This window comes from Pieris brassicae, chromosome 8 (genome assembly GCF_905147105.1).
Source record: "Pieris brassicae chromosome 8, ilPieBrab1.1, whole genome shotgun sequence".
Classification (NCBI taxonomy): domain Eukaryota; kingdom Metazoa; phylum Arthropoda; class Insecta; order Lepidoptera; family Pieridae; genus Pieris; species Pieris brassicae.
In genome coordinates, this window is record NC_059672.1 from 13763373 (window position 1) to 13790164 (window position 26792).

The 26792-nt window shown below is 35.7% G+C and overlaps 1 protein-coding gene across 1 annotated transcript; it reads right to left on the reverse strand.

Annotated features, from left to right (window-relative positions):
* Positions 1-1151: 1151 nt before the first annotated feature.
* On the reverse strand, positions 1152-26792 carry LOC123712770 (fatty acid synthase-like). Its single transcript, XM_045666017.1, has 41 exons — positions 26759-26792; positions 24790-24942; positions 24224-24416; positions 23432-23552; positions 22947-23150; positions 22645-22761; positions 22110-22273; positions 21877-22019; positions 21197-21400; positions 18739-18928; positions 17991-18150; positions 17031-17200; positions 16671-16822; positions 16350-16533; positions 16077-16225; positions 15633-15814; positions 15168-15287; positions 14290-14399; positions 12534-12724; positions 12159-12328; positions 11777-12040; positions 11512-11632; positions 11017-11307; positions 10500-10943; positions 10111-10281; positions 9730-9860; positions 9252-9402; positions 8821-8992; positions 8061-8173; positions 5932-6093; positions 5452-5580; positions 5080-5159; positions 4822-4977; positions 4225-4476; positions 3802-3955; positions 3501-3705; positions 3153-3303; positions 2821-2998; positions 2483-2659; positions 2052-2154; positions 1152-1961 (listed from the first exon to the last, which is right to left on the reverse strand). The coding sequence occupies exons 2-41, from the start codon at positions 24940-24942 to the stop codon at positions 1378-1380; spliced, it is 7266 nt and encodes a 2421-aa protein (XP_045521973.1). The 5' UTR covers positions 26759-26792; the 3' UTR covers positions 1152-1377.

Genomic DNA, 26792 nt, shown 5'->3' on the forward strand with positions numbered 1-26792 from the left:
CCAAATCTAAAAATCTTGTTACACGTGAAAATGAACCTAAAGCGAGAAAATTTCCGCCAATGATTTATTGTGACTTTCGATGTGGGCTAACCCAACAACAAAGCTATGATAGTTTGCGATTAACATTTCTTAATGAAGCCCCATCTCGTACCACAATTTTTAATTAGTTTAATGAGTTTAAGCGTGGACGTAGCAATCTCAATGACGTCCTATAACAGTGACTACTGAAGATAACATCACTGCTGTGAGGACGCATGATAGAGGAAGATAAGAGAGTGACCTCTCAGCAGATACGGGAAGCCTAGGCATTGGTATGAGTCAAGTTTAAAAAATATTACACGAACATTGCATCAGGAAGCTTTGTACCAGATGGATTTCCTATATTTTAACCGACGACCAGAAACAACTTCGCATGGACTCGTGTCGCAAAATGTTACATAAGTTCAATGGCGGTGACTCAAATTCTGTATTCGACATCGTCACAGTGTGTGTGTTTCCTTTCGAGGATTGGCCAACTAAGGTAAAAAAGGAAGAAGTCAAGGAAAAAAGATGATTACCTCATTCTTCGGTCGGAAAGGTCATTTCGCGACAGTTGTGCTAGAAGATGGAAGGACTGTTACTGCAGACAGGTATGTCAATCGCTGTTTGCCAGATGTCTAGGAAAAGATTCGACAGCAGCGCCCTCGAAGCAGGATCCTCCCTCACCACGACACTACTTTAGCGCAATTCGAGGTATTTACTTTACGAGCCGTGAAGAGACCCCTAAGGAAGAATGGGCCCACTACTTTTCTCAGTAGTTCCATCGAATGCGACGATGTGTGGAGAGGACGGAGATTGCGTCGAAAAACAATAAAAGTATTGACAACTTTCTACATTAAGCCGGTTTTTAATTTTCTAAACATTTTCAGTGTTACCTAGGTAATAAGCTAATGCTTTTTTTGTATTTGCCTGCAATTTTCCAGTATAATACAAAAATTACATATTTTTAACCATAATTTTACAGTTATGTGTGTCCCGTAACCTTGTAATAGGGCACTAGGATATCTAATATTTTAATTTTATTGTTTTATAGAAAATTAATAACAATTGATTAGTAAAAAAATCGTTAGACCAAAGGTTTGTGGTAAAGCGAATAAATAAAACTCTTTCTGTAACAAAATAGTTTATTTGCCCCCAAATTATACCCAAGATAACCCTAAAAAATAAATAAAAGTTAAGCTATACAACTCGATTAACTATATTCTATGTAATGATGATTTGGTAGGTACTGTAGGTCCTATTTTAGAAAAGATTTAAATTTACAGCTAAACACACTATCAGATCTATAATTATTTTAACTATTCTCTTAAATAAGTCCGTATAACCGGTCTGTGTCTATTAAACTCGAAGAGAGCGTTCTTTTTCTATCATATTTGTGACACTATTGCTTTCTGCCTTCGTGCTTGACGAGTCGTTTGTGAACTCAGCATTAATAATGGTAGCACAGTCTTTGTTTTCCAGTATAGTATGATGATTGCCTTCCAATAAGTGTACGGTGACAATACCTTCCGTAAGTTTGTCTAAACCATAGTTCTCTTCAATTGCAAGCAAGGGTGGATTCTTTTTGGGACGAATAAGGGTGATAGGTGTTTTAAGTTTCTTAAAACTTACATTTTTTAAGTTGATAATTATTTTCATTCTATTAAAGCAGGCAACTGAGATGTCGGCAATGAACCTATCGGAGTAATTGGGTTGTACAGGGCATATCTTTATGGCGTACTGGATTCTATCCTCATAAGTCGTGACTTCATTAAGTCTTTCCATGAGATCTGGGATGTTGTTGTTGGGAGCTATCAAGTCAATGACATGACAAATAAGACTGTTCTGAAGCTTAAAGTCATTTTGAATGTCTACTAACATAGTGAGGAAGCCGTATAAGAAATCGGGAGAACCGTCGACGATGAATAACGAACCTTGGTAACCTGAAAAAAAATTTGTAATATTAATTATTTTTGGTCATGCTGCATCTGACCAGTCCATCCTAAAGATACTGAGACATTCCAAAGCAGTACCTTCATTTTCGAGTCTGGCCGTGAGCTTCAAAGCAAGAGACGAACCAAAACTGTATCCAAGGAGTCTGAATTGTGCTCCTGGGTTGAGTCGAAGTTTCATCGTCTGCAAAAATGAAAAAAGATATAGACAAATAATGAGGTATATACTGTAGAATATATTTTTAAGGTGCTAGTTGAAGTTAATAATCATAACATATTATTGCATACATTTTCAATACATAAAGAGTTTTAATGCTTTTGTTATAATTATCTGTGCCTATGTCACATATCTATAACTAACTGGGGTTACATTAACACTTAATTCTATAAAAACAAAATTAAGTTGCGTGTTTTAAATTAATTTATGCATTGCAAAACACGCCTGCAAATATATTTTTTACTTTTATAATATATGAATGACATTAAAGATTATTATCACACAATCAACTTACCTCGTAAAGTTTATCAACCATAGTGTCGATGTCGTCGTTTCTATTCTCTATGCCGTATTGTAGGACGCAACACTTGACTTTGAGCCTCTTACAAAGCGGTTTCATTGTGGAGGCCGTTCCTTCAAGACCCGGCAACAGGAACATCACTTTCTCGTCCTTGTTAACGATTACATCAGACTGTTGTAGATGATAAATAATATTAATGAAACGGAATATACAGATTTAGTTAGCTCATTGTTTACTTTGAGATGAGTCGGATAAACCTTTAAGTTTAAGTTAAGAATTAAGTTTGAGTCTGATACATTGCTCAAGTATTTCTTATTATAGATTAGTTGTACCTCAGTGCCGTCGCTTACTAATGTTGGCATGAACATGAAGGGCGCTGTAATGTCCTTTTCGTTACCAAAGTTTCTCATCAGAACTTTCAAACCAACTGTAGCATCGGAGATAACCGGTTGAACAGCAACCGTCTGAATTGTCGTAGCTGCTTCTCTTTGTGCTGTTAAATCCACTAATCTGTAGGAATTTAAAGGAATGTAAAGCCATTTTGTCGCTTAACTCTGTAATTCTCAATACTACCAGAAAATGTTTATTGAACAAAACAACGATTTAGTAGAAAATGAGAATAATTATTTTTTTGAGTAGTAAAAATGTTGTTGGTGAGACTTACTTGGCAAATGTCAAAGTTCTAATGTCTTGCGCTGTCAGAAAGACCTCGAATTCTCTTTCTAGTGTCTGTTTGATTTCCACTGCCGTCATACTGTCCATTCCAAGCTCGGCAAGTGATACTTGTTGCGAAACCATCTTAAGATTCTTAATACCTGTTAGGATACAAATAAAAACTTGAAGAAAGGATTGAGCCAAGTAACTACTTTAGTACTAAGAATAAGCAAACAATTAGAATTCAAACTACAATATCTACCAGAACTACACTCAGTTTTTAGGTATTCATAGCTCAGGTATCGAAAACAATGACAATCAAAAAACAAACAAATAGTTTGTTAAAAAGTTAGGATACCCATAATTTGAGCGACAGCGTCCACAATATTTCCACATCCCGATCCTCTAGTCCTCTTTTCAGCAACTACAATAGATGATACGATTGCAGCGTCCTGTTTCAGGAACTTGTCTAAAGCGAGGAAACAAGAAGAGATCCTTTGCTGGAGGGTTCCGCCGATCTCCAATTGAATGTCGTTGTCTTGCATATCTGCTACTAAACCCACCTGAGGATTGATAATAAAATATGTGAATTTAATTATGTTTTTTCAAACACTGTAGTTTGGTAATTTAGTGTATATGAATGTTTTAATCAAACTCACATCTCCGACAGCTCCCCATTGGACGGCTAGCGCCGGAAGGCCCTCTTTCTTCCTTAGTTCGCAAATCCTCTCCATTACCGAATTAGAGAATCCATAGTTAGTTTGACCAGCATTACCACGGCCGCAGGACACCGATGAGAAAATCACAAAGTCCCTATTACAAATTTTACGTAAGTAATGTGTGATTAGTTAATTCAAGTCGTTTGATAGATAAGACTTGCAAATATACTAACCATTGTGTTATTGCTATAAGTTTATTGTATTGTACTAGTAGCGATATAACAAAAAGGTATAAACAGACAACCTGCTATAATTAAAAAAATTACCTAGACCTTATGATAGTCAAATTATTAAAACATTTTTTGCAACAAAAAGTCTAAGGAAACCTTAGAAAACGGCAACCTTAGATAAAGGCAAACTTACTTTAATTTCGGACATAGTATTCTTGAGTATTTATCCAAGTAGATTGTGGCTTGAGCTTTGGGTCCGTACGAGGTCTTAAAAGTCTCCGGGGTTTGGTTTAGGAATATGGAATCTTTTAAAATTACGGCCAAGTTAAATATTGCTTCTACAGGGCCCATCTCTGCTGCCATCTTAAGCATATTCTCGCAACCCTCTTCAGTTGTAATGTCATGGGTCGAAATTTTCACATCAGCTCCATAACTAGCCCATGTCCTGAAAAACACAGATCAATAAAATTTATCTAAACAGTTTTCGGTACGAAATACTTGTCTTGCGATTGTATCATTGATGTCATTTCATTTTATCGCACCAAGTAAGAGCTTGCAATTCATAATTTCAGGTCAATTATATATCACAGTGATATAAATTTAAAGAATAATATAAGTAAAAGACGGCCTTATAAAATAGCAAGAATAAAATACATGTAAGGCTTCTTAACGTCGAAGAAATTTATCAAATTGCCTTAGTATTTGATTCCTAACAATCAAAGGAAGCATATTTGTAAAGCTTTATATGTTATAGACCCACATCATCACCTACCAAAGACAATTTATTTACCTCATTCTGGTGGACTGGTATCCATTAGAGATACCCCTTCTAGAAGTAAGAAGGACTTTTCTCGCTCCTCTGAGGATAAGCCAGTCTGCTAACTCTAGACCGAAACCACCTAGACCTCCCACCACAACGTAACACATGTCGTGCTGACACATGTATCTATTCAAAAAAAAAATACATGGAGAGGTTCAACAATTCTGTATTAATATAATTAGTTGAATAATATTCAATGTGTTTTAATGTATTGGCACCGCACTGTACCTTGGCAATACATCTATGGGCATGCTTTTGGGCTTTACTGGGCTGCTTGTGCGTTCGTCCTCCCGAATATTTACTATTACCTGCAGAATAAACGAAATATCTATGCGTTATATATTCAAAGTCGTGACAGACGAAAGATAAACGGTTAAACACATGTGTTTTTTTTAATTATAGGTACCAAAGCGGGAAGCTACCCTTATTATTTTGTTAGATAAAATACTTGGACCATAACATACAAGAATTTAAATATAACTCTATGCGATACCTATATATTGAATCGATTCAGTCACAGTCAGATTCCGTTCGTGTACAAACGTGATAAGTAATATAAAAAATAATTTGAGATTATTGGTATAATCAATTATTTTTTACCTTTCCGATGTGCTTTCCGGCCGCCATGTACCTAAAGGCGGTTTCGACTTCGTTCTTCTGGAACGAACAGTACGTCAGGGGACGGACCGCACCACTTTCAATTCCCGTTACGAGGAGATCTTGTAATGTCTAGATACAGAACATTTTTATTAATAATAAGTACAATTACATCATTATTCAATGTTACTACTGCAAACTGAGGTTGCATACGCGAACCAAAAACTTTTACGACCATATAGATAACCCAGTTGTGTAGTTTGTATACAATTCACAATTTTTTAATTCTTAAACACATTATTTTATTTTTCCGGGATAACGTGTTCTTAAAGACTTGATGAACGAAGCAAGCATCGCAATTAAGCTTCGTATCAAAAATTACTCTAAGATAACTTACCTTAGACCGTAAAATAGTTTTTGTAATTAAGTTTGTTGTCAATATATATTTACATTTTTAGGAGTATGAATTAATAGATCGCAAACCTTTATGAACTCCTTGCTCTGGTCAAAGATGTAGTTCAACATGATGCCGTGGAAGGAGGTTTCTTTTTGGAAGAAGTCCATACCGATGAGAGTGTTGTTACTGATGTCGTAAACGCCAATCTCTATGAAGCGACCTCGGAAGCCGAGACAACGGATTGATGCCTGAAAAAAATTAAAAATGTCATATGCTTAGTAAAGCATAAGCGTATCAATTGCATTCATTAAATACAGTTATATCTGAAAAACAACTACATAAAGATTCTGTGTCGAGGCAAGACCAGTTGATTCAAAAATAATATTTTAAAAAGTTATTAAACAAAAAAACACTAATTACAAAATTTTAAATTATTTTATGTTAATATCAAAACCTCAGCCGCAGTTATTGTTGAGAAATTCACGGGAAAAGTCCAAAACTGATATAAAACGGACCCTAATTATATATTATTTAGACAATGTGAAATCATGAATAGAGAAACATTAATTTACTTATAAATCAACACTGATTTAAAAGTAAATTAATGTCTAATATTACATTCTTATGATCATTTGGTTCGTATGGCTGGGTGCACTTGGCGGATCTGGAGGTAAGTGCTATTACCGGTGTAACAATAGTTTTGGTTACAGAATACTATACTACTACTACTACTATACTACCAACTTGCTTTTAAAACATTAATGAGATCGAGGTAATTGTATCACGCGCAATTAAGGTATAGATTATATATATATAATTATGGTATCCGTTACGTAGACAGTATGTAACATACATATTTTTGCAACTTTATTCGAATCAAAATAGTAAAAACCAAATAATTTATTGACGATTTTAACAAATGTTTCCTTAAACACCTTTTTCACATCTAAATATTAGCTTGGTGAAAAAGTCTTTTCGCATTATAGTATGTTTGAACTTGTTGTAAAATTTGTTGGCTATACTATTTGTATCTGGCTGGTTTTCGTATTATTAAAAGATTACATTTTGAAGAAGATAATTCCAAATTCAAATTAGGAAAATGTGTGATTTTTATTCATTTTTCGTACTGTCAAGATGAGTGAATCTTATGAAGAAATCCGATACATTTTACAATTTTACTACAAAAAAGTGTAACGCAAGCCGCGAAAAAAATTTGCGATGTTTATGGACCTAGTGCAGTGTCTGTGAGAGTAGCAAATATTTGCTTTAAGTTTTTTCAATTCGGAAATTTTGATGTCAAAGATGCACGTCGCTCTGGTCGCCCTATTACGGATAAAATGGATGCCATTTTTGAAAAAGTGGAGCAAGATGGGCATATCAGCAATTACGACGTAGCTGAAGAACTGGGAATTGACCATAAAACAGTATTGGCGCATTTGAAAAAAACTGGGTACACAAAAAAGCTCGATATTTGGCTACCTTTGGGTACATGAGCTTACTGAAAGAAACCTGAACCGTGTACTGTTGTGATTCTTTATTACGACGTAATGAAACCGAATCATTTTTGAAGAAGCTGATAACTGGTGATGTCAAATGGATCACGTACGACAAGAACATGCGAAAAAAGTAGTGGTTAGTGGTAGTCAGGCATCACAGACTGTGGCGAAACCCGGATTAACTCGCAACAAGGATATGCTGTGTGTGTGGTGGGATTGGAAGGGCATTATTCATTATGAGCCGTTACCAACAGGAAGGACCATCGATTCTGAACTCTACTGCGAACAACTGATGAGATTAAAAAAAGAAGTTGAGAGAAAACGACCGGAATTAACATAAGGAGTGTGGTTTTTCATCGCTAGACCTCACATATCTTTAGCCACTCGGCAAAACTAAGAGAGCTTTGCTGGGAGGTGCTAATGCATCCGCCGTGTATAGTCCTGACCTTGCACCTTCTGATTTCCACCTGTTTCGGTCTCTTCAGAATTCTTTAGGCAGTGTCAGGTTAACATCACGAGAGGACTGCCAAAACCAATTGTCGCGGTATTTTGATCAGAAGCCCCAAAATTTATATAGCAATGGGATCATGTCCCTACCTGCAAGATAGCAAAAAGTTATCGAACAAAATGTATTAAAAAATGTTGTGAATTTTCTTAAAAATGCGAAGAAACTTTTTCCCCTACTTATTATGATCTATAAAATGTAGGTTAGGAAATACCTGAAGTTTTTCATCAGACAATGAGTTAAGAACCATGTCAACTCCCGTGCCTTTGGTCTGGAGTTGCACCATGTCTTCAAATGAGCTGTCACGGGAGTTCCCGATATGGCTGTCTGTAAAATTTAGACTTTTATATTCGAAGCAGAAGTTAAATTGTTTGTGTGTAAATAAATAACGTGTGTAATTTAAAATCCCTTATAGATAAAGTATTAATTATTATTAAGTCGTAGATTAAAAACTACTACATAATGTTTTCCAGCATATGAGTAAGTGTTATATTCGGAGATAGTAGGAAAATCATTAAATCACGAATCAAGGTTGAGAATTGTACACTTAACCACTGTGCTAAAACTGCTATGAATATTTGTTGTTTGTATACAATTATCACCTCTATTTCGTTTACATATTGTATTATTCTTTTAACGGGATATATATTAATAAAAAAAATAAAAATTAGGCTACCGTCAAGATAATCTATAAATATATTTAAAAAAATTAAAAATGTCCGGAATGAAATTTCATTTCATCATATGTTGAATTATATCATCATATTTTCAACGAATTTATAATAATTTTTACAAGATTAAAGAAGATAATGTTTTTTAATGTGACAGAGTGGCACAGTACAGACAGAACTGGCGGCATTTGTCAAAAAGGGGCACACAGATACCAAGCAATAAATGATGCTACATATAAATGTAGTTAAATGTACTAAGTATCTGAAATATAAGGCTTTATTATTATATCTGAAACACGATACCTTTTATTTGCGGGAAAAGTTTCTTGATGAAATCTCTCTTTTCGGGCGTGCCGACGGTAGTGAACACCTCACAGCCATAGTGCAATGCCACGTTGATTGCTGCTTGACCCACACCTCCAGAACCCGCGTGAATCAGAACCTTCTCCCCCGGTTTTAATTGACCAACCATTACCTACGGGACACAGTTGTTAGTTGAATATTTTATTTGTGGTTTCTTTTATATATAAAAATAAATCACGTATTAAAATTATTAATGTATACATAATTTTCGATGAATACACCTTTTCTTTTTCATTTTAAATAACCGAACAAAATTATGGAATAATTTGACTACACCTTTATACAAAAATGATAAAAATATTCCAAGTTTAGCGGCACTAATTAGACAATAAGAACCAAATTTAATTATAGAAAGTTTAAAAAAGATTTACCATAGAATAATAAACGGTGCCGTAGGCAACGGGTACAGTACAAGCCTCCTCGAATGTCCACTCGTCTGGGATAGCCCACGTGAGACTTCTGTTTCCTTCCACCATATTCGCCATACCACTGTTACGGACCATGGCCATAACACGGGATCCACTATTAAGCATATTGGTATGGTTATAGCATCATTTGTTTTTCATATTAATTTATTTTTAATTATAATTACAAAATGTCTATGATGAAAAGCGTGAAATAAAGGTTGCAGGTGCTTACAACATTTTGTAAAAAACATTGGTGATTAAAAAGAGTGACGCAGTGTTTATTGCCAGTTCTTGTCATTGGTTCTATTAGGTTACCCACATTAATAAATGGTATTTCAAGCAGGCGTCGGTAATTATGAAAATAAAATCAAGTATAACAACAAAATGATAGTGGTACAACAAATATATTAATTATAAGATAATTGTAATACAATTAACTGACTTAGATAATCTGCCGACAATTTCAAAACCTTGCACGCACTCCTGTGCAAGACGTCCCTGAGCTACGGCATCTACTGTGACTCGACCCATAGCCGTCATAACGTCACGGAAGTTCAGTGCTGAGGTATAAACCTGTGAAATATTTATATATTTCAACTTATTTCGTTATTGAGATAGGTCTCTAATATGTTCTAATGTAAATGTGTTAATGCGTAAAAAATCTTAAGTGCTATTTTATTCATAACATTTAAAGTTTTATTTTATGAAGATGTAAATGATATACGTTTGCTTGATGGATTGTATTTAATTTAAGAAGACATACTAATAATTTAATACCAATATACAACTGAAGTCAATAGAGAGACAAAGAAGTAATACATACATGAATAAGAATGCTGTCTGGGTTTGTAAAAGTTTGGTTTTCCCTTATAGGTCCTTCGAGCCATTTTAGAGAAGACAGATCTCCGATTGTAACTGTGTTGACGCAGCCGTGGTTTGCACGAATGTTTTCAAGATCTCCAAGTAATAAATGACGGTAGGTGCCCCAATGTCCCTAAAACATTAAAGTTAACACAATTTATTCAACATAAATTGTGTTCAATTTGCGAACTACATACAACTAGGGCAATACTACAAAGGCAAAAATAAATAAATATATATATATATATATATAAATATAAGCAAGTAAGTCACGCTGGGAAGGTTTATATAAATATAATATACATTAATATACTTACCTTCCCAAATTTTAATTAAAGCGTAAAAACTTACATCTTGATAAACATTCAGAGCCAAGTCTTTATCTAACTGCTCTTCATAGAATTCCAAATCAGGATTAAACGGTGGAGCAGAAGGATCAGCAATTAGCAGACCATATACAACCTCACCACCCGGCTCCCTTCTTAAACAATTCACAAGCCCCAAAAGTCCATTGACTGGCTCATCTTGGTTATAAATGACAATTTTCTGGCCCATGTTCAATTCCTCTTTAACTTGTTCAATCCACCCGTATGATTGATCGGATGTTTTAACATGAATGAATTTTGCAGGTTTGGCACCAACACGTTTTCTAAATAGGACCAAGTATTCAACGCCAGTATCTTGAATAGTAACGATATCGTATTTATCGGCGTGGTCTTTAGGGTTTGGACGTTCCTTTTCACGACTCAATATGAAACATTTGTCTCGAAGTGTAGATACAGCTTGTTCTAGAATCTAGACACATAAATAATGTATTGACTTATTAAATCTTTAAAAGAAATATAATTTAGAGACATCAATGACTTACCTCCGGCCTATTCAAGAGATTAGCACCAATAAACAGAATAGTGTTAGTTTCTCCCGATAGCTTTTTGTTTTCAACGGTTATATGTGACGGCATTTCAATAGTTTCTTCAGATATAAGTAAGAATTCCGGTTGTACAAGAGGCAAATCTTCAAGGATTATACTGACTTTTTCCAGTATAGGTTCGTATGCATTTATTTTGTACTCCTCATCAACCAATTCAATACTTTTAACTTTATAAGTTTGGATGTTTTCTAAAATGAGTTGGATATCTGCTCTAACAATATCTTCAAGCTGTGAATTGAAAAGTATAAATACAATGATTTATATGTTTTATGCTCTTTTATACATTACTTTTTTATAATGACTTTTTTAAGTGTCTGAACAAAATAATAATTATTATTATTAAACTATATAACAAAGCTCATAGGTTATCTTCAATTTGTTAAGAACATTTTGTTTTTTTATAAGTTGTCTTTTTATTATTCCAATGCTTACCATCATCTTAGTTTTTACACAGTTAGGTACAAATTCGTTCTTCTCCAAAACTGGTATACCAAGTGGATTTTTCTTAGAAATAGGAGAAGCGTGGAGCCCACGTATTTCAACACCACCGCCCCTGAATATGGTTATTATTTTAAACATATTGATCAAATTTTTTAAAGTGCAAAATCCAATAATGCTGTGCCATTTAGAATGAATATAGGCGATTCTTAGAATAAAAGTGATTAATATTTTTTAAGCAAATTGTGGTATATATTACCTAACAACATCTACATCTGGGTACACCCTTATTTCAAACGATTGGCGATCTGATATTTGATTCATTTTGGCGACCGCGTCGTAATGCATAGTGGTGTCTATACTCAGTTTCTCAATTCTTGTAGGTACAAATAGACCACGGGTGTCGTTGCCGATAATCTTAAGCTGCAACATGCAGTCCATAAACGTGACCCAATTATTGACCCAAGCCACACGGCCACGAGTACCTTCATTGTTACAGCCGATGACGCCACGGAATAAGCCGCTGTAAAGTTATAACTGATAAATAAATATAATTTAAAATATGAATCCACTAGATACTAATAAATAAGTCGGTATTTTTTGTTAATTACTATGCATTTAAAACGTAATGTGTTTGTTACCTGTATTGGTAGCCTCTGAGTCTTAATTCCTTGTAGAAGTCCTTCGTAAGCAAGTGTTTAACATTGGGTCCTGTTATTTCAGGCGCAGGTTTAAGTACGAGGTAGTCCTGTGCTACGTTCTTTTTGGCGTAAATACGACCGGATACAATGGACGCGCCGCTTTCCACAATCTATAAAACGTATATATATAATATTATTTAAATCTAAAGAAACGCACAAGTTTCGGAAACATGAACTGTGTTTAGCGACGTTGAACTGAATATTATACTGTCGGATATCATTATCTGCCTTACTTATTGTATACTCTTGGTTTAAACTAATCTGGACATTGTTATATACGTATGCTAATATATAATATTTCTATTGTTCACTTACTTCAAAGTTACCACTGCCCTTTTGAATCATAACAATGAACTCTAGACTACCCTCTTTAGGTATAGGCGTAGCGCGTTGGAATCGCACATTTTCGAAGACCACAGATATTTCCGTGTTCAGCTCGCCTATCATTATAGCAAGCGTCTCCCATACCATAACCAGGTAACCAGTCGTGGGATATAGATTACGACCTGGTAATGAACATAATATCAAACATGTAATTTAAACAAATATTAAAAGTATTAAAAAAAATTAAAGGTACTCAACCTATATTTTATCAAGGTCATATATCATATTAGGTCCTTACATATAAAATTGGCGTTTTGTAGGGGAGGAACAAAAAGTTGAATATTTTTAAATATAATATATTTAATTAATCAAAGTATGAACCATTGTTTTCTATGCACTTTTGCCATCTCATAGGTAGTTCATTGATCCCTTTACTGAAAAACCAGTCGGACGAGAATCAATAAAATCTATGAAGGCGATTTGGACTGCCCCATCAGAGTTAAATTTTTTCCCTTGCAAGAAGTTGTCCAAATTTCGAAAGAAATGGTAATCTGTTGGAGTACGGAGGATGTCTTAGACATTCCAATTGAAGCTCTTCTAATTTGGTAGCCGTCTGTTGTGCAGTATGTGGTCTAGCGTTGTCCTGAAGTAGCAGTGGCGTGGAGCGATTGACCAGCCTAGGTTGTATAGCCGCTAGCTTTTCCATCATGGTTTGCAATTGCTGACAATAGACATCAGCCGTAATAGTCTGGCCAGATTTGAGAACTGCAATGAACAATACCGGCACTAGTCCACCAAACGCTTACAAGTAACTTTTTTGGGGTTAATTTTCGCTTGGGGCAGGATTTGGCTGGCTGGCCAGGATCCAACCATTGCGCTGAGCGCTTCCAATTATCGTAAAGAATCCATTTTTCATCACAAGTAATGATTCGGTTTAAAATACCTTCATTATTGTGCCGGTTCAGTAATGTAACGCAGCAGTCGACGCGCGTTTGCCGGTTTGCTTCAGTCAATTCGTGAGGTACCCACCTTTCAAGCTTTAAATCTTCCCAATTTGCTTCAAGTGAATTAAAACAGTATCATCACTAACACCGCAGCCTGCAGCTAACTCGGACGTGGTTTGCGATGGATCCGCTTCCATAATAGCCTTCAATACTTCATTATCAACTTGGGTCTCAGGCCGTCCACGGGGCTTGTTCTGCAGGTCGAAATGTCTAGAACGAAAACGTTGGAACCAAAAACGAACTGTTTTTTCTTTTGCAACATGACCGCCATACACATCATTCACCCTTCGAATCGTTTCCGCAGCACTAGTGCCACGGCGGAACTCGTACTCGAATTTTGTAAAATGAGTGACGCAAACAGAAAAAATCAGAAGAAAAAAACAAATGAATGACGGTCATCGAAGCACAAATACATGAGTAAATAGCTGTACAAATTTGAATTTGGAATTTCTTTTAAAAGAGGAGAACATCGTGATTAAAGTGGCCAGTACGAAATACGCTAATTTCATATGTAAGAACCTAATATTCTGTTTTAAGAAAAAAAACTATTATTCATGTTATGTATTAAGTATTAGTTATGTATTAACCGAAAAATAAGATCCACTGTCGAAAGCTGTACATACACCGTAAACTGTTGATGCCGGCATCAAAAAACATTGTGGCAATAACTACAAAACATTCTGGTATATAAAATTTGGAAATTAAATTAACTTCAGGAACACCGTACATAAAACTCTTCTTACCATCAACAACATGTCCCTTCATGTATACACAATTTTCATCATCTAACGCGACAGTAACTGCTCGTTCTCCACACTTCATTTTCTCTGTGACCCGGAATGTAGTTGCAAACCTTTAAATTAATTTTATTACAATTTAACGCCAATTGTTCTCGATTCAATATTCTAAGCTCGGTGAGTTTATGACGTCATAACAAAAAGATAAATATATTATATACAATTAAAAGGAAAGGTTCAAAACGAAATCACTTTTTGCGATTTCTTTATTATGGAATATAAGATACAGGTATCACTTATTCCACGTCATTAAATTTCTCTCAGTAGACAGTCCTACGCATCGGCCAAGAAAATAGAGGGTGTAAGGCTGAGAGAATAAGCGGGCGTAAAGAACACTCGAAACTTTTAAAAATATCAAATCATTATACAAAATGATTATGGATAAACCTAGATAAGATAGAGGGAGATGCGGTCCGCTCTTTATTTGTATTAAATTAAAAACGTGTGAGCCAGCCATTGTTTTACTCAACCATATTTGAGGGAATTAAACGACCCGTCACAGTACTGGAGACTGGATACTGGAGCATCTTGTGCAAGTGATTAACAGAAAAACCATGAGCTTGTTTAAAATGAAGTAATAAGTATAGTATAGTATCCAAAAGTATAACTTTTGAGGCTATTTAAACACATTACTCCTTGCAAACTCTAACTTTGCCAAAAATACTTATAAAATGTCTCGTATCCTGTTTAAATTAATAGGTAATCTTTAATATTCTTGTATGTATTTTGTTAATACAATTTTATAGCATGGCTTTTGATAGTTATACTATGACATTACAATTATTTAGTACGTCTGAATGTATGTAGGAAGTGCAAAATCTCACCAGTCTTCACTGTGTTCCCATTCGACGAGATGTGAGATCATTGGTGTACCAAGTGAAACTGGAAATTGTATGTGTGGGTAGATATTCGCCAGTTTTGGATTTAAACCAGCCTGGAAAAGTCTGGAAAGGAATTTATTTACTTTAAAAAATACATAGACAATTTAGATTTATATAGCAAGAGCATACATTATGAGCATTTAAATTATTTAAACTTTTCAATTGATTTATTATTTTCAGTATTTATGTAAATCGTCCTTTTTTTAAACTCTGTCTAAATTCTTGTCTTATATATTATTTCACAAAGAATCGCAATCATGAGATATAACTCTACTTTAAACAGTTTATATATAACACAGAAATGTGTATGACTTCTATATTCTATTCGTTGGTCTGTCCCCTTTGAAGGTGAAATAATATAATATATACCATATACTATAATATTATATGCAGAATTCAGATACTAACTGGCCTAAAGCATTGAGTATAACAGGGATATTGTCCTCGTTCTCCTGTGCTAGTGATACATTGATGACATCCTTTGGGAATGATTGCCGCAATATGGTCTGGACTATGCCATGGGGCGCTATTTCTATAGTTACAGCATTTTGGTGGATGTGACGAGATGTCTCTTCGAAGAGAACTGGGCTCTACAAAAAAGTTGTAAAAAAATACTTTCAATAAAGCTGAGTAGAAGTAACTGTAAGCAAACAGGTTTTTCTCTATTTTTTAAATTCATTATAAATACATATATATATATATATAAATTGTAAATATAATATACAAAAATGTACGTATGTTACAAAAAGAAATGTAAATAGAACTAGATTATTAATTCCACTATAGTTATGGATGAAAAACATGATGTGTCTATGGATTTATGCGAGGATGTTGGTTAAGAAAACAACTCACAATTATGTTGTTGGTATGGTATTCGGCAGAGGACAGTAGAGTCTTGGCGTCCTTGCATGAAGACTGAGGAACAGATGTTGAAACCCACTTCTCTGAGCGTGCTTTCGGGTTCGGAATAACTTCTTTCAGGTACTTCAGAATGTGTACACCTAATAAGGTAAAATTTTAAAGCCGCTATTTTTATTCCACTGAATAATACCGAGTACATAACAGATATTAACTAGTTTAATATACATTCTATATTAACTGATTTCCAGGTAAATTTAAACTTACCAGCCTCGGCGACGTATTTCGAGTGGTAAGCAACGTTAGAGCAAGGTACTTCCTTAACAAAGACTCCCTTTTGCGCCAACTTTGTGATGACGGTCTTAATGATCTCAGCAGGACCTGAGATGGTACAGAAGTCAGGGCTATTATGGCAGGCCACTTCAATTTCAGGCGGGCAAAGAGATTTGATCTGTGGAAGATTTAAAAAAAGTAAAAATCGAAATAAACCTCTTTTTTCCTGCGACACCACTTCTGTAGTACAATTTTACCTGGTTTGCTATAAAGAAGTTCAATAATATGTGTGAAGTCTCAATTTTTTTTTTTTACCTGGTTATATCCTAAGCCAACAGTAGCCATCGCACCCTTGTTGGTGGGAGTTTCAATGAATGCAAGACCACGGCTGTATGCTGATAAAATCGTCTGTTCTGCTGTAAGGCAGCCGTCTGCATACGCGCAACCTAATTCTCCTACACTGTGACCTACACAGAATGGATTTCATTATTTTGTTTCAATCTCTAAAGACAACTTAAATATTAATAAGCAAAATAGTTGCTATCAATATTTAACCAGATCAACCAGATCTCAAATCTGGTAAGTCGCAAGTGTTAAAAATCATCGAGAAATCTATTTTTATTGTACTTTAGACATTTTATTTTTAAAGGTCGCACGAAATAGTAGAATATTTACCAATAATGTAGTCTGGTTCAATGCCAACAGCCTTCAAGATATCGGTGAGACCAATTTGTACAGCAGCAATCCCGATGAAGGAGTTGACGATGTTGTCGTAAATCTTGGGGTTAGTTTCCGTGATGATCTTTGTTAGGTTAATGCCTTTAGGTTCCAAGACTTTATGACACCTGAAGTCAATAAAATAATATTTATAATAACGGCTCAAATATAAGAGTTTCCTCCAACCTCGATATTGTTCCCTTTGGAGTAGAGACTCTTGGGCCGTAGGGTTGAGTGCATAGGTGCTAATTAAAGAGTTAACTGGTGCCTGGTCGATAGTACCGGTGACCTCAGAGCTGGTGCTTTCCTCGCTCAACGAATAAGTATTGCAATACCGCGAGAAAAATAATATATATTTATATAATAATTTTTAGTCATTTTTATTATTACTTTGTATGTTAAGAAAATTGAAAATAATGTTAATTTGATTATTATGTAGAGTTACATGAATAAATAATCATTTAAGTTGATTCAATATTTATGACCGAAAATCAAATATCGAAAAAAAAATGATGTAACAAATTCCTACCGAATAATATAACCAAGCTTCTTTCGTAGATATAGTACCTGGCAGTAAACTAAACATAACATTAATAATTTCTATTATATGTCCGCAATATATCAGTCAGTTCCATATAAAAGCAAGATAATCGTTTCATACTCTATTCATTTAGCGAACTACTAAAAGTCTAACCCAGTCTTACTAATTGCGTTTCTTAATGCCTGCGACTACCCTGCAACATACATTACATCCAATTTCAATATACTACTCTCAATATCCGTAGCGCCGATGTCAAAACCGTGGGATCGCGCGGTATAAAACTAACGATTGAGATCGGATTCATTGTCGGTATCGCTATTGGAAATTACAGAGTAAGGGCTCAGGTATAGAGTTATTAAAGGCTTCTTCGAACTTACTTTTGAATAGCAGCCGCAAAGACCGGTATTCTCATTAGCTCTGTAGCCATACCGGCCCATTGTGAGCCCATACCACTATACACGAACCAAACAGGACGACGAACGCCCGAGAAGTATTGAATATTACGGGCCAGAGATACTGCTTTGGTTGGTGTTGATCCTAAAAAATATAAAAATTTGTTCGCATTCAGAACACAAACGTATACCCCATTGATTAAAATACTCTTGAAGAATTTTAGTTATATTAGTTTCAGTAAAATATTATTATATATTTTTATGATTATACAATAGTTTTCGTTTTATATACTGGCGTTATAAAGATATATAAAAAAAAATATCAGCGCTGGTCGGCGGATTTCCGTATCTGTTTCACGATCATTTGTCAGTAGACAAGTAGGTGATCAACCTCCTATACCTGATACACGCCGTCGACTTTTTGGTTCTAAGGCAAGCAGTTTTCCACGTTCGAGCGAATGTTAAATGTGACACACACATACATTAACCATTCGCCCGGGATCGAATCTACGACCTCAAGGATGAGAATCGCACGCTGAAGGCACTAGGCCAAAACAGCTCTCTCTCATATAAAAATAGTATTACTATTACTCTTGATTTTTTATAGTAGCCCTTGTAATAAAATTATGCTATTGTCATTATATTAACCTAATCCTAATTAATTTTAGTCTCTTTATAAACATACCTCCAAATTAAGCAAGTAATAAAATTATTTACGCCTTATTTAATTTACCTAGCAACGAGTATCCCCTGACAATATGGCCTTTAATTTCTTCTTCGTGAATGGAATGATAGAGTCTCACTAATTCGGCATCTAACGTTCTAGACTCTAGGTCATCAAAGATTCTGGCCACTGCTGATTCCGTACGTCCAGATATGCAAACCAGACGAGGCAGGTCATCCGAGGGTATTCCATTATTGACCTTATGAAATTATATGAACATCAAATAACATTTATAAAAATATACTTGTGACCGTGACTGTACTGAATACATGCTGATTGCTGATTTTAATTATAGACTATATATTTTATAGGCATCGGGACGTGACGACCCCATCGCCCACTGGTGAAATAACCTGTGACAGAGGTTATTTCACCAACGCAATCAGTCAATCCCTTCCTAGTGGGAGTGCCATGCTGTTGCCTCCTGGCTTCAGCCAAACGGGCAGGCACGACCGGGGCAGTACCACTGTCTTTCAGAAAACCGTCGTAAAGTGATACAAAAGGTTCGCCTTCTTGTACTCGCGTTTCGTGCGGTGAGAAAGATTCCCGGAGCCCATCCCCCCCCTCTACAAGAAATATAAAGGTGCAGAAGAATCAGAATCTACCCCAGGGGGGTACCACACGCGCTTGCGGTGGAGAATCCCCCTCTGAGCGTCAACCACCGGCACACTCAGCACCCGGTGGTGGACGCACAGGCTGCCCTACGTATTCTGGGGGGGCAATTCTGCGCTCCTTAAAAAAAATTATCGGTCCCAACCACACTCGCCGTGGACTTCACAAATATTAGGGGGCTCAACTCCAACATCCACACTGTCACTATCATTTAGAGACTGCCAAGCCGGTCTTGCTCTTTCTTACCGAGACTCAGATTTCCTCCCCGGCTGATACTTCTTACCTCTCCTACCCGGGGTACAAATTGGAACATTCATTTGTGCCGCGGGCTGGAGTTTGCGTGTACGTCAGACAGGATATCTGTTCTCGTTGCCTCGGGACGCTTGAAGGAAGGGACCTATCTAACCTCTGGCTGCGCGTAGACTGCGATGATCATCCGCGATTCTACGCATGCCTGTATAGGTCCCATAGCGGAAATACCGAAACTGACCGACTCATTGAGCACATCCAAATGGCTACAGATTCTCTGCTCGAAAGGATTCCTACCGCTGAAATCGTGATACTTGGCGATTTTAACGCCCACCATGTCGATTGGCTCGGCTCTGAAACCACCGATCACGCGGGAAGATCCTTTAACGACTTTGCTTTAGCCTACGACTTGACGCAAATGGTCCCTGCGATTACGCGAATACCAGATGTCATAAACCTTCTTTGTTGGACCTTCTGCTGACTTCATATCCGGAGACCTACCAAGTTTCTGTTGACCCGCCATTGGGTTCATCAGATCATTGTGTAGTACGGAGTATTGTGCCGCTCACCCGCCCTTTACGGCCTAGCTTTGCGGGCTGTCGCCGGGTGTGGCACTATAAGTCAGCAGATTGGGACGGGATGCGGTCTTTTTTTGCGTCCTACCCTTGGGGGCCCATTTGCTTTTCGTTGAGTACTCCGGATGCCGTCGCTGACTCTGTCGCTAATGTGGTCCTGTAGGGCATGGAACTTTTTATTCCATTCTCTGCGGTGCCGGTCGGTGGCAAGTCCCAGCCTTGGTTTAGGCGTTCGTGCAAAAAGGTTTTGCGCCGTAAGCGTGAATGCTTTAAAGCCTGGACAGAAGCGGCGACATCCTGTGATGCGGCTATCGGCGAACGTAAAAAAGCATACAATTCAGCCTCTAGGTCCTTCAAACGGGAAATCGCTAAGGCAAAGTCAGAGCATATTGCCAGGTTTGGTGAGAAATTGGCCCACCTTCCTTCGGGAACTCGAGCCTTCTGGTCTCTTGCCAAGGCCGATCTTCTAGGCTGTCTCTTTGCGTCGAACTCAACTTTGGATGATCAGGGGAAGGAACCACCGACATTATTGCGGTGTGATACTACGATGCCTGAAGTTACATTCCGGCAACGTGCTATCCGTAAACATTTATTTTCCCTGGACATCCATTAGTCGAGCGGGCCTGATGGCATCCCCCCAATTACATAAAAATGCTATTACATAAAAAAAGACGTTCTTTTAATAAAACAACATACTATTCGTTTCTTTTTCTAGAGTATGAACCAATGCAGCTAAAATGCTGCGATATGAATTATATTTTTTAATTAAATGCACAAGTATATATATAGAATAAATAACATATAATCATAGTCAAAAACCCGAAGCTTATTAGTGTGTAAAGGCCATGGTTATTGCGTTCTTTAATATATCTTTATACCTACTTACTAACTAGATCAGTCTATTAAAGTATCCTGAATGGTTCTTTAGAAACCAGTGCTAAGAAAGGAATGACGTTATAGAACACTTTTAATAGAGTTTTTATTAATAAGAGTTATGCAATCACAACTATAATTTTATAATTTTCACATACCTTAGTCGGGGAAACGTTTTTCAACAATATATGGGCATTGGCTCCTCCAAAACCGAATGCGTTAATTCCAGCCATTCCTTTGTTCCATGGAGTCTTTTCTGTAATAACTTGAAGCCGGCCTTCCTCAAGAGCTTTGATACCCTTGCGAATCGTTTTGAAGTGCAAGTTTGGTGGAATGTAACCTGTGGTGTAAGCGATGCATAGCTGGAAATAAAAAAAAATTAAAACAATATTCTAGGGTATAGCGCTTCATTTCTTTAATTCTTATTTCCTGAACTCTTTGATAGGAGAAAAAAATATCTTTGTTTATCGCTTTGACTAGTTAACGTTTGTTAGGTTGGTTTTGGGAACCATTGTTCGGTAATTCGTTACGAGAAACAATAGCTTTAGTGAGTTCTATTTCCATAATTTCTAGATGTTATGTAGACGTATGTGGATGTTTCGCGTGATTGCCTTAGAGTTGGAGGATATGATTGATTCATAATCAATAATAGTACAGTATTAATAAGTGGTGCTTGTGATTGGCAGTTTTTCTCGTCCTTTCTACGCTCTTGATTTGAGAACTGGCAGGCAGTAAATGTAAAATTTTAACCAATAATTTATTTTACTAACGTCAATAAAGGAGCATTAAGTTAGATACCTATATTATAAAATTATTTAATTTTATTAGGTTTGATTACCTTAGCCACAGAGCAAAGACCGGAGGCAGGTTCACTGTGCCCTATGTTAGACTTGATGGAACCAATTTTGAGTGGTTCCGATCTGCCCGTACAAAACACTTCATCGATGGCAAACAACTCTTCTGGGTCTCCTACTTTTGTGCCTATGAATATATATAATATGAATATAAATGACAGTAGTAACAAATATCAAGAAATCATTATCGATCAAAAATATTTAGAAAATTACTGACCAGTGCCGTGAGCCTCGACGTACTCCAAGGTGTTTGGTATGATGGAACATTCTTCGTAAAACTCATAGAAGAGTTGTTTCTGAATATTACCCGCTGGGTATGTGATGCCCTGCTCTTTGTAGCCGTCACAGTTTGTCTTTGCGTGAAGCACTTGGGCATATACTCTATAATTAAAATGTATTAGTAAATAATAATAATAAATATTGTAATAATTGTAGTTTTATTGAATTTCTGCTATTTCTTTTATATTTTAATATACATTCTTAATGTATACGTTATAAAATGTTAAAAACAAAAACAAGTCGTTTTAATAAGTATTTACATTAAAAAAATGTATGTTTGTGAAAGATAACATTGGGACCATTGAGTCAAATATTTATTCAAATTTTCATAAATTACCTTCAATTATAATCTACATGAAATCTGCAAAGTAACTTCTTTTTGTCTTAAACGCGATACTGGCATACGACATTTAATAATACACAATGAAGAGCATAATGAAGCCTCTATGCTAAGAATTACTTGTTAAACGAACCTTCTGGAGTCCTTCGCCTTCTGTAGCAAGCAAACAACGATGGCTTCAGACCGAGCGTAACCATTAGCACTATCGTCAAAAGTCTTGCAACTTCCATCAGCCGATAACACTCCCAGCCTATAAAGTAGAACGTGTAATATATTATTAATTTTACATAATATTTTACAACAGGAATAATATTAATTATTACTTGAATATATAAAGGATAAGCGTAATGAATTGTATTTATTAACGCAAATGAATTGAGAACTGAATATATGGAAAATAACGAAACATAATTTATAAATATTTTGAAATCTCACCTAGAGAATTGCAAGGACACATAGGGATGGAGACAGAGATTGGATCCTCCGACGATAGCGGCATCACAGTGTCCGTCACGAATGGCTCTGAATGCATGTTCCATTGCGTATAGGGAACTTGAACAGGCCGAGTCTACAGTGTAAGAGGGACCTGTCACGCCCAACCAGTAGGAGATACGATTGGCTAACATAGAACGGGAACATCTGATGAAAAGAGTAATTTGGTTTTAAATGTTTTTTAAGAAACGGTAAGTCCGAGAAGGGAATACATTTCGCTGAATCTTTGTTTTTTTATACTGTGTTTGCTATTTTAACAAGAGATTACTTCGAAATTTTTAAAATCACCGTATTCCAACTTGTTATGTACTTTTTGTTACTATATGTATTATATAGAATAATACTTTGAATAAACCATATCTAATTAAATATGTTATATATTATTAGAAATCCACATAAAATAGTGCTAAATCAATCTAATTACATACCCAGTTACACCAAATCCATTGACTTGCATTTTATCGTAAAACCATGTTTTCTCCGATTCAGAGAAACAGGCTCCAATAAAAACTCCAGTTCTTGAATTACGCAGTTCATTTGGGTTAACGCCTAGGAATGTATAAATAAGCTTTAAATATTTATTTTTTCTTTTGTAACACAACATCAAACAATCACATATTCGATAAACTCTGCCTATGTAAATGCAACTACATACCTAATGTTATAAAGTAACTTAGGCGGATAATTAAGCAAGAATAGATTAAAAACAAACAAAAGATATTACGACAAACTAACTAAAATCTCATTGCACGATATTATTATGGTTTGTGCTTTGTAGCTTTTTTTATGTTATTGTTGCATGTATTAACACCATTTTTGTACCTGATTGTGCTCGTCGTGTCTCCTGTCACGGTACCGTTCTTCATATTTATTTCGAAGATTTTTATTATCAAAACAAATATGACTATTTCTCATTTACAGAAAATTTTCAATTTTGGGTATAAAACGGAAATTGGTTTCATATGTTTTTTAAGCAGTTGTGTGGTTAGTGAATATTAAAAGACACAGACTTCTAGTTAAGTATTAGTCGCCGGTTTATTTATTTTGTAGGAATATATTATACGGCATACATTGTGTATTATTTGGTTTTTCATACTATATTGATAATTTTGAATTTATTCTCATAATATACATTCGTATGTATAAAAATTAAAATAATAACATCAGTGCCACTACGTTATTTTGTGATGTATTACAAATTACGACAAAATATAGCTCACCAGCGTCAATTATAGCTTCATATGCTTTTTCCAGAAGTATTCTGCACATAGGATCCATGGTGTGGGCCTGTTTAAAGTGAACGCCAAAGAAGGATGCGTCGAATTTGTTGAGATTGTTGATTTTTCCTGTTCGCTGCGGGATTTCGTGGTGCCTGAGTCTCCACCGACGGGCGTCGTTGGATATCAAGTCAATCTTGGAAATAAAAATTAATATAAAATTATGATACGAAAAAATAAGAATACTGAGTAAACTTTATATAACGACACTGAAGTGACTGTGCATTTAATGGCCTTTTAGAGAGATGTTGTTAGATGGAGAGAAGAATAACTTATAGAAAATCTATGACTCCTACTTATTAATAATGGTCAACAGCAGTCTACACGTACAAGCAATCCCAATTTGTAAACAAAAGTATGTATGTAGAGTGTTATTGTACGGAAGACAAGGTAAACCAAAAAATTGATTTCGACTTTTTACGGAGGTCGTCCTTATATCGATGGTTACATGAAATTTTTACACTGTATTTGTATTTCAAACTTAAATTTTATATTTGGCGTCTTCTTACCTTATTAAAGAGGTTCTCCTGCAGGTGCAGAACAGAGTCAGAGTCGGGGAAATAACCAGAAATACCGGAGATCAAAATCTCATCTCCAGGTGGCGGGTGAGACAGCCGATGTCCTGACGTCAAACGGTCTTCCGATGGTGGAATTGACGCCATCTAGATACCAGTAATAAATATTATCTAATGTATTTTTTATAAGAATTAACTTTTTTATTATAATGTTTAATTTCATGTCATATGGAACCAGGTGTAATGGTTGCAGCTTTTTACTTCTTATGTAATGAAATAGTTCAAATGAATGGCGGAGAGTATCTTACCAGTATTCCACCCTTGGTAACTGGCAGTTAAAAGTAATTTATATTTTATAAGCCTACAAAGGTTACCTATAATAATTAATATTGACCGAGACCTTCTAAATATCATACATTTGATATCATATTACATAGACATTATATTATGTATGCCCGCAGTATTCGCCAATGCGGGAGCATTCGAGAGACGAGCCCTGCGGGTTAAGAACTTGAAACTAAGAGGAAACAATTGTCATTGTTTATTATTGGTCAACACTCAATAGCATCTCTACTCCAACATTCTTTATGGGTCAGAAAACGAGAGAAACGAGCAACCGTTTCCTTTAAATGAAGTGGCAAGGGTGCACTAGTTTAAAGGGTGTACTAGTAGGTGGTTCCGACTTTTGTGGGAATAGTATGTTCTTTTCTTGAGTTGTAATTGGAGTTGTTTGTAATTACTACCTCTACTAGCAGGTGATTCCACAGAGAGTTTGTACGCGGCAGAAAGTGACTTATAAATGATTATTATTCCATACAAGCATCGGCTTCAGTAATATTACTACTACTAATTACTATATATTCATAGGGTTTAGAATATATTTTGTTGGTGGATTATTCCAGGTATATTAGTTAAATTAGAATTATTTATAAATATGTTAAAATTTTCAAAATCTTTTTTCCTGTTAAAAATAAATATTATACGACTATTTTTTTTCTCGATATTTAAACCTATAATCGAGATCTTTGTGAATAGTTTTAGTTGTTTTTCGTTTAATAACAAAGAACAGTTTCATATTTCTGTACCTTTTTTAACAACAAATTCAAGAAATATTTCAATGCAAAATTTAAACCAATTCGCCAATTAGTCGATGAGTGCCGGAACAAACTTGTGTCTGAAGTCGAAACTCTTTTACGTGGAGTCTCGGAATGGGGTAAACTAAATCTGGTCCAATTTAACCCCAAGAAGACACAAGTCTGCGCGTTTTCCGCTAAAAAAACTTCCTTTGTCGCTACTCCCCTCTTTAAAGGCACTTTCCTTAAAGCCTCAGCTAACATCGCAATATTCGGCGTTGACATATTGAATAACGTCCAGTTTCGCGGTCATTTGGAAGGGAAGGCTAAATTACCCTCCAAAAAGCTTGGTGTGCTCAGCAAGGCCAGACGGTACTTCACTCCGGGCCACCGCTTGCAACTCTATAAAGCGCAAATACGGCCCCACATGGAATACTGTTCTCACCTCCGGGCGGGAGCTCCCCAGTACCAGCTAAAGGAAATTAGCCTTAGAATCAGTTTCTGATTGAACACTTTGTTTTATAAGGGGTCAATAGAAACCCAAAATAATATATAAAAGAAGTGGCTCACGGCTCCTACGACTGCAACTAAGATCTAAGCGATCAAAGCCTCCTCAGGCTTAACTGATTGCCTCAGATTTCTGTATTTGTTTCGTGATAAATAATTTAACAGTTAACCTTAGTTATTCTCAAAGGCAAATAAAGACATTATTAATAAGGACGTAATAAATTATTGTTTAATTGTAATATACATATATGTATTAAGAGCACTTTATATAGTTTACCTTAATACAATATAAGTAATGTCGTTTACGTCGCGCGATTTTTCGAACACTTAGATCTCAAGCGCACACCAAAGTCAAGTTTTAAGTAAAAATCAAATAGATTTACCTTAATTTTTCAGTTATGAGGAATGTGAATATCG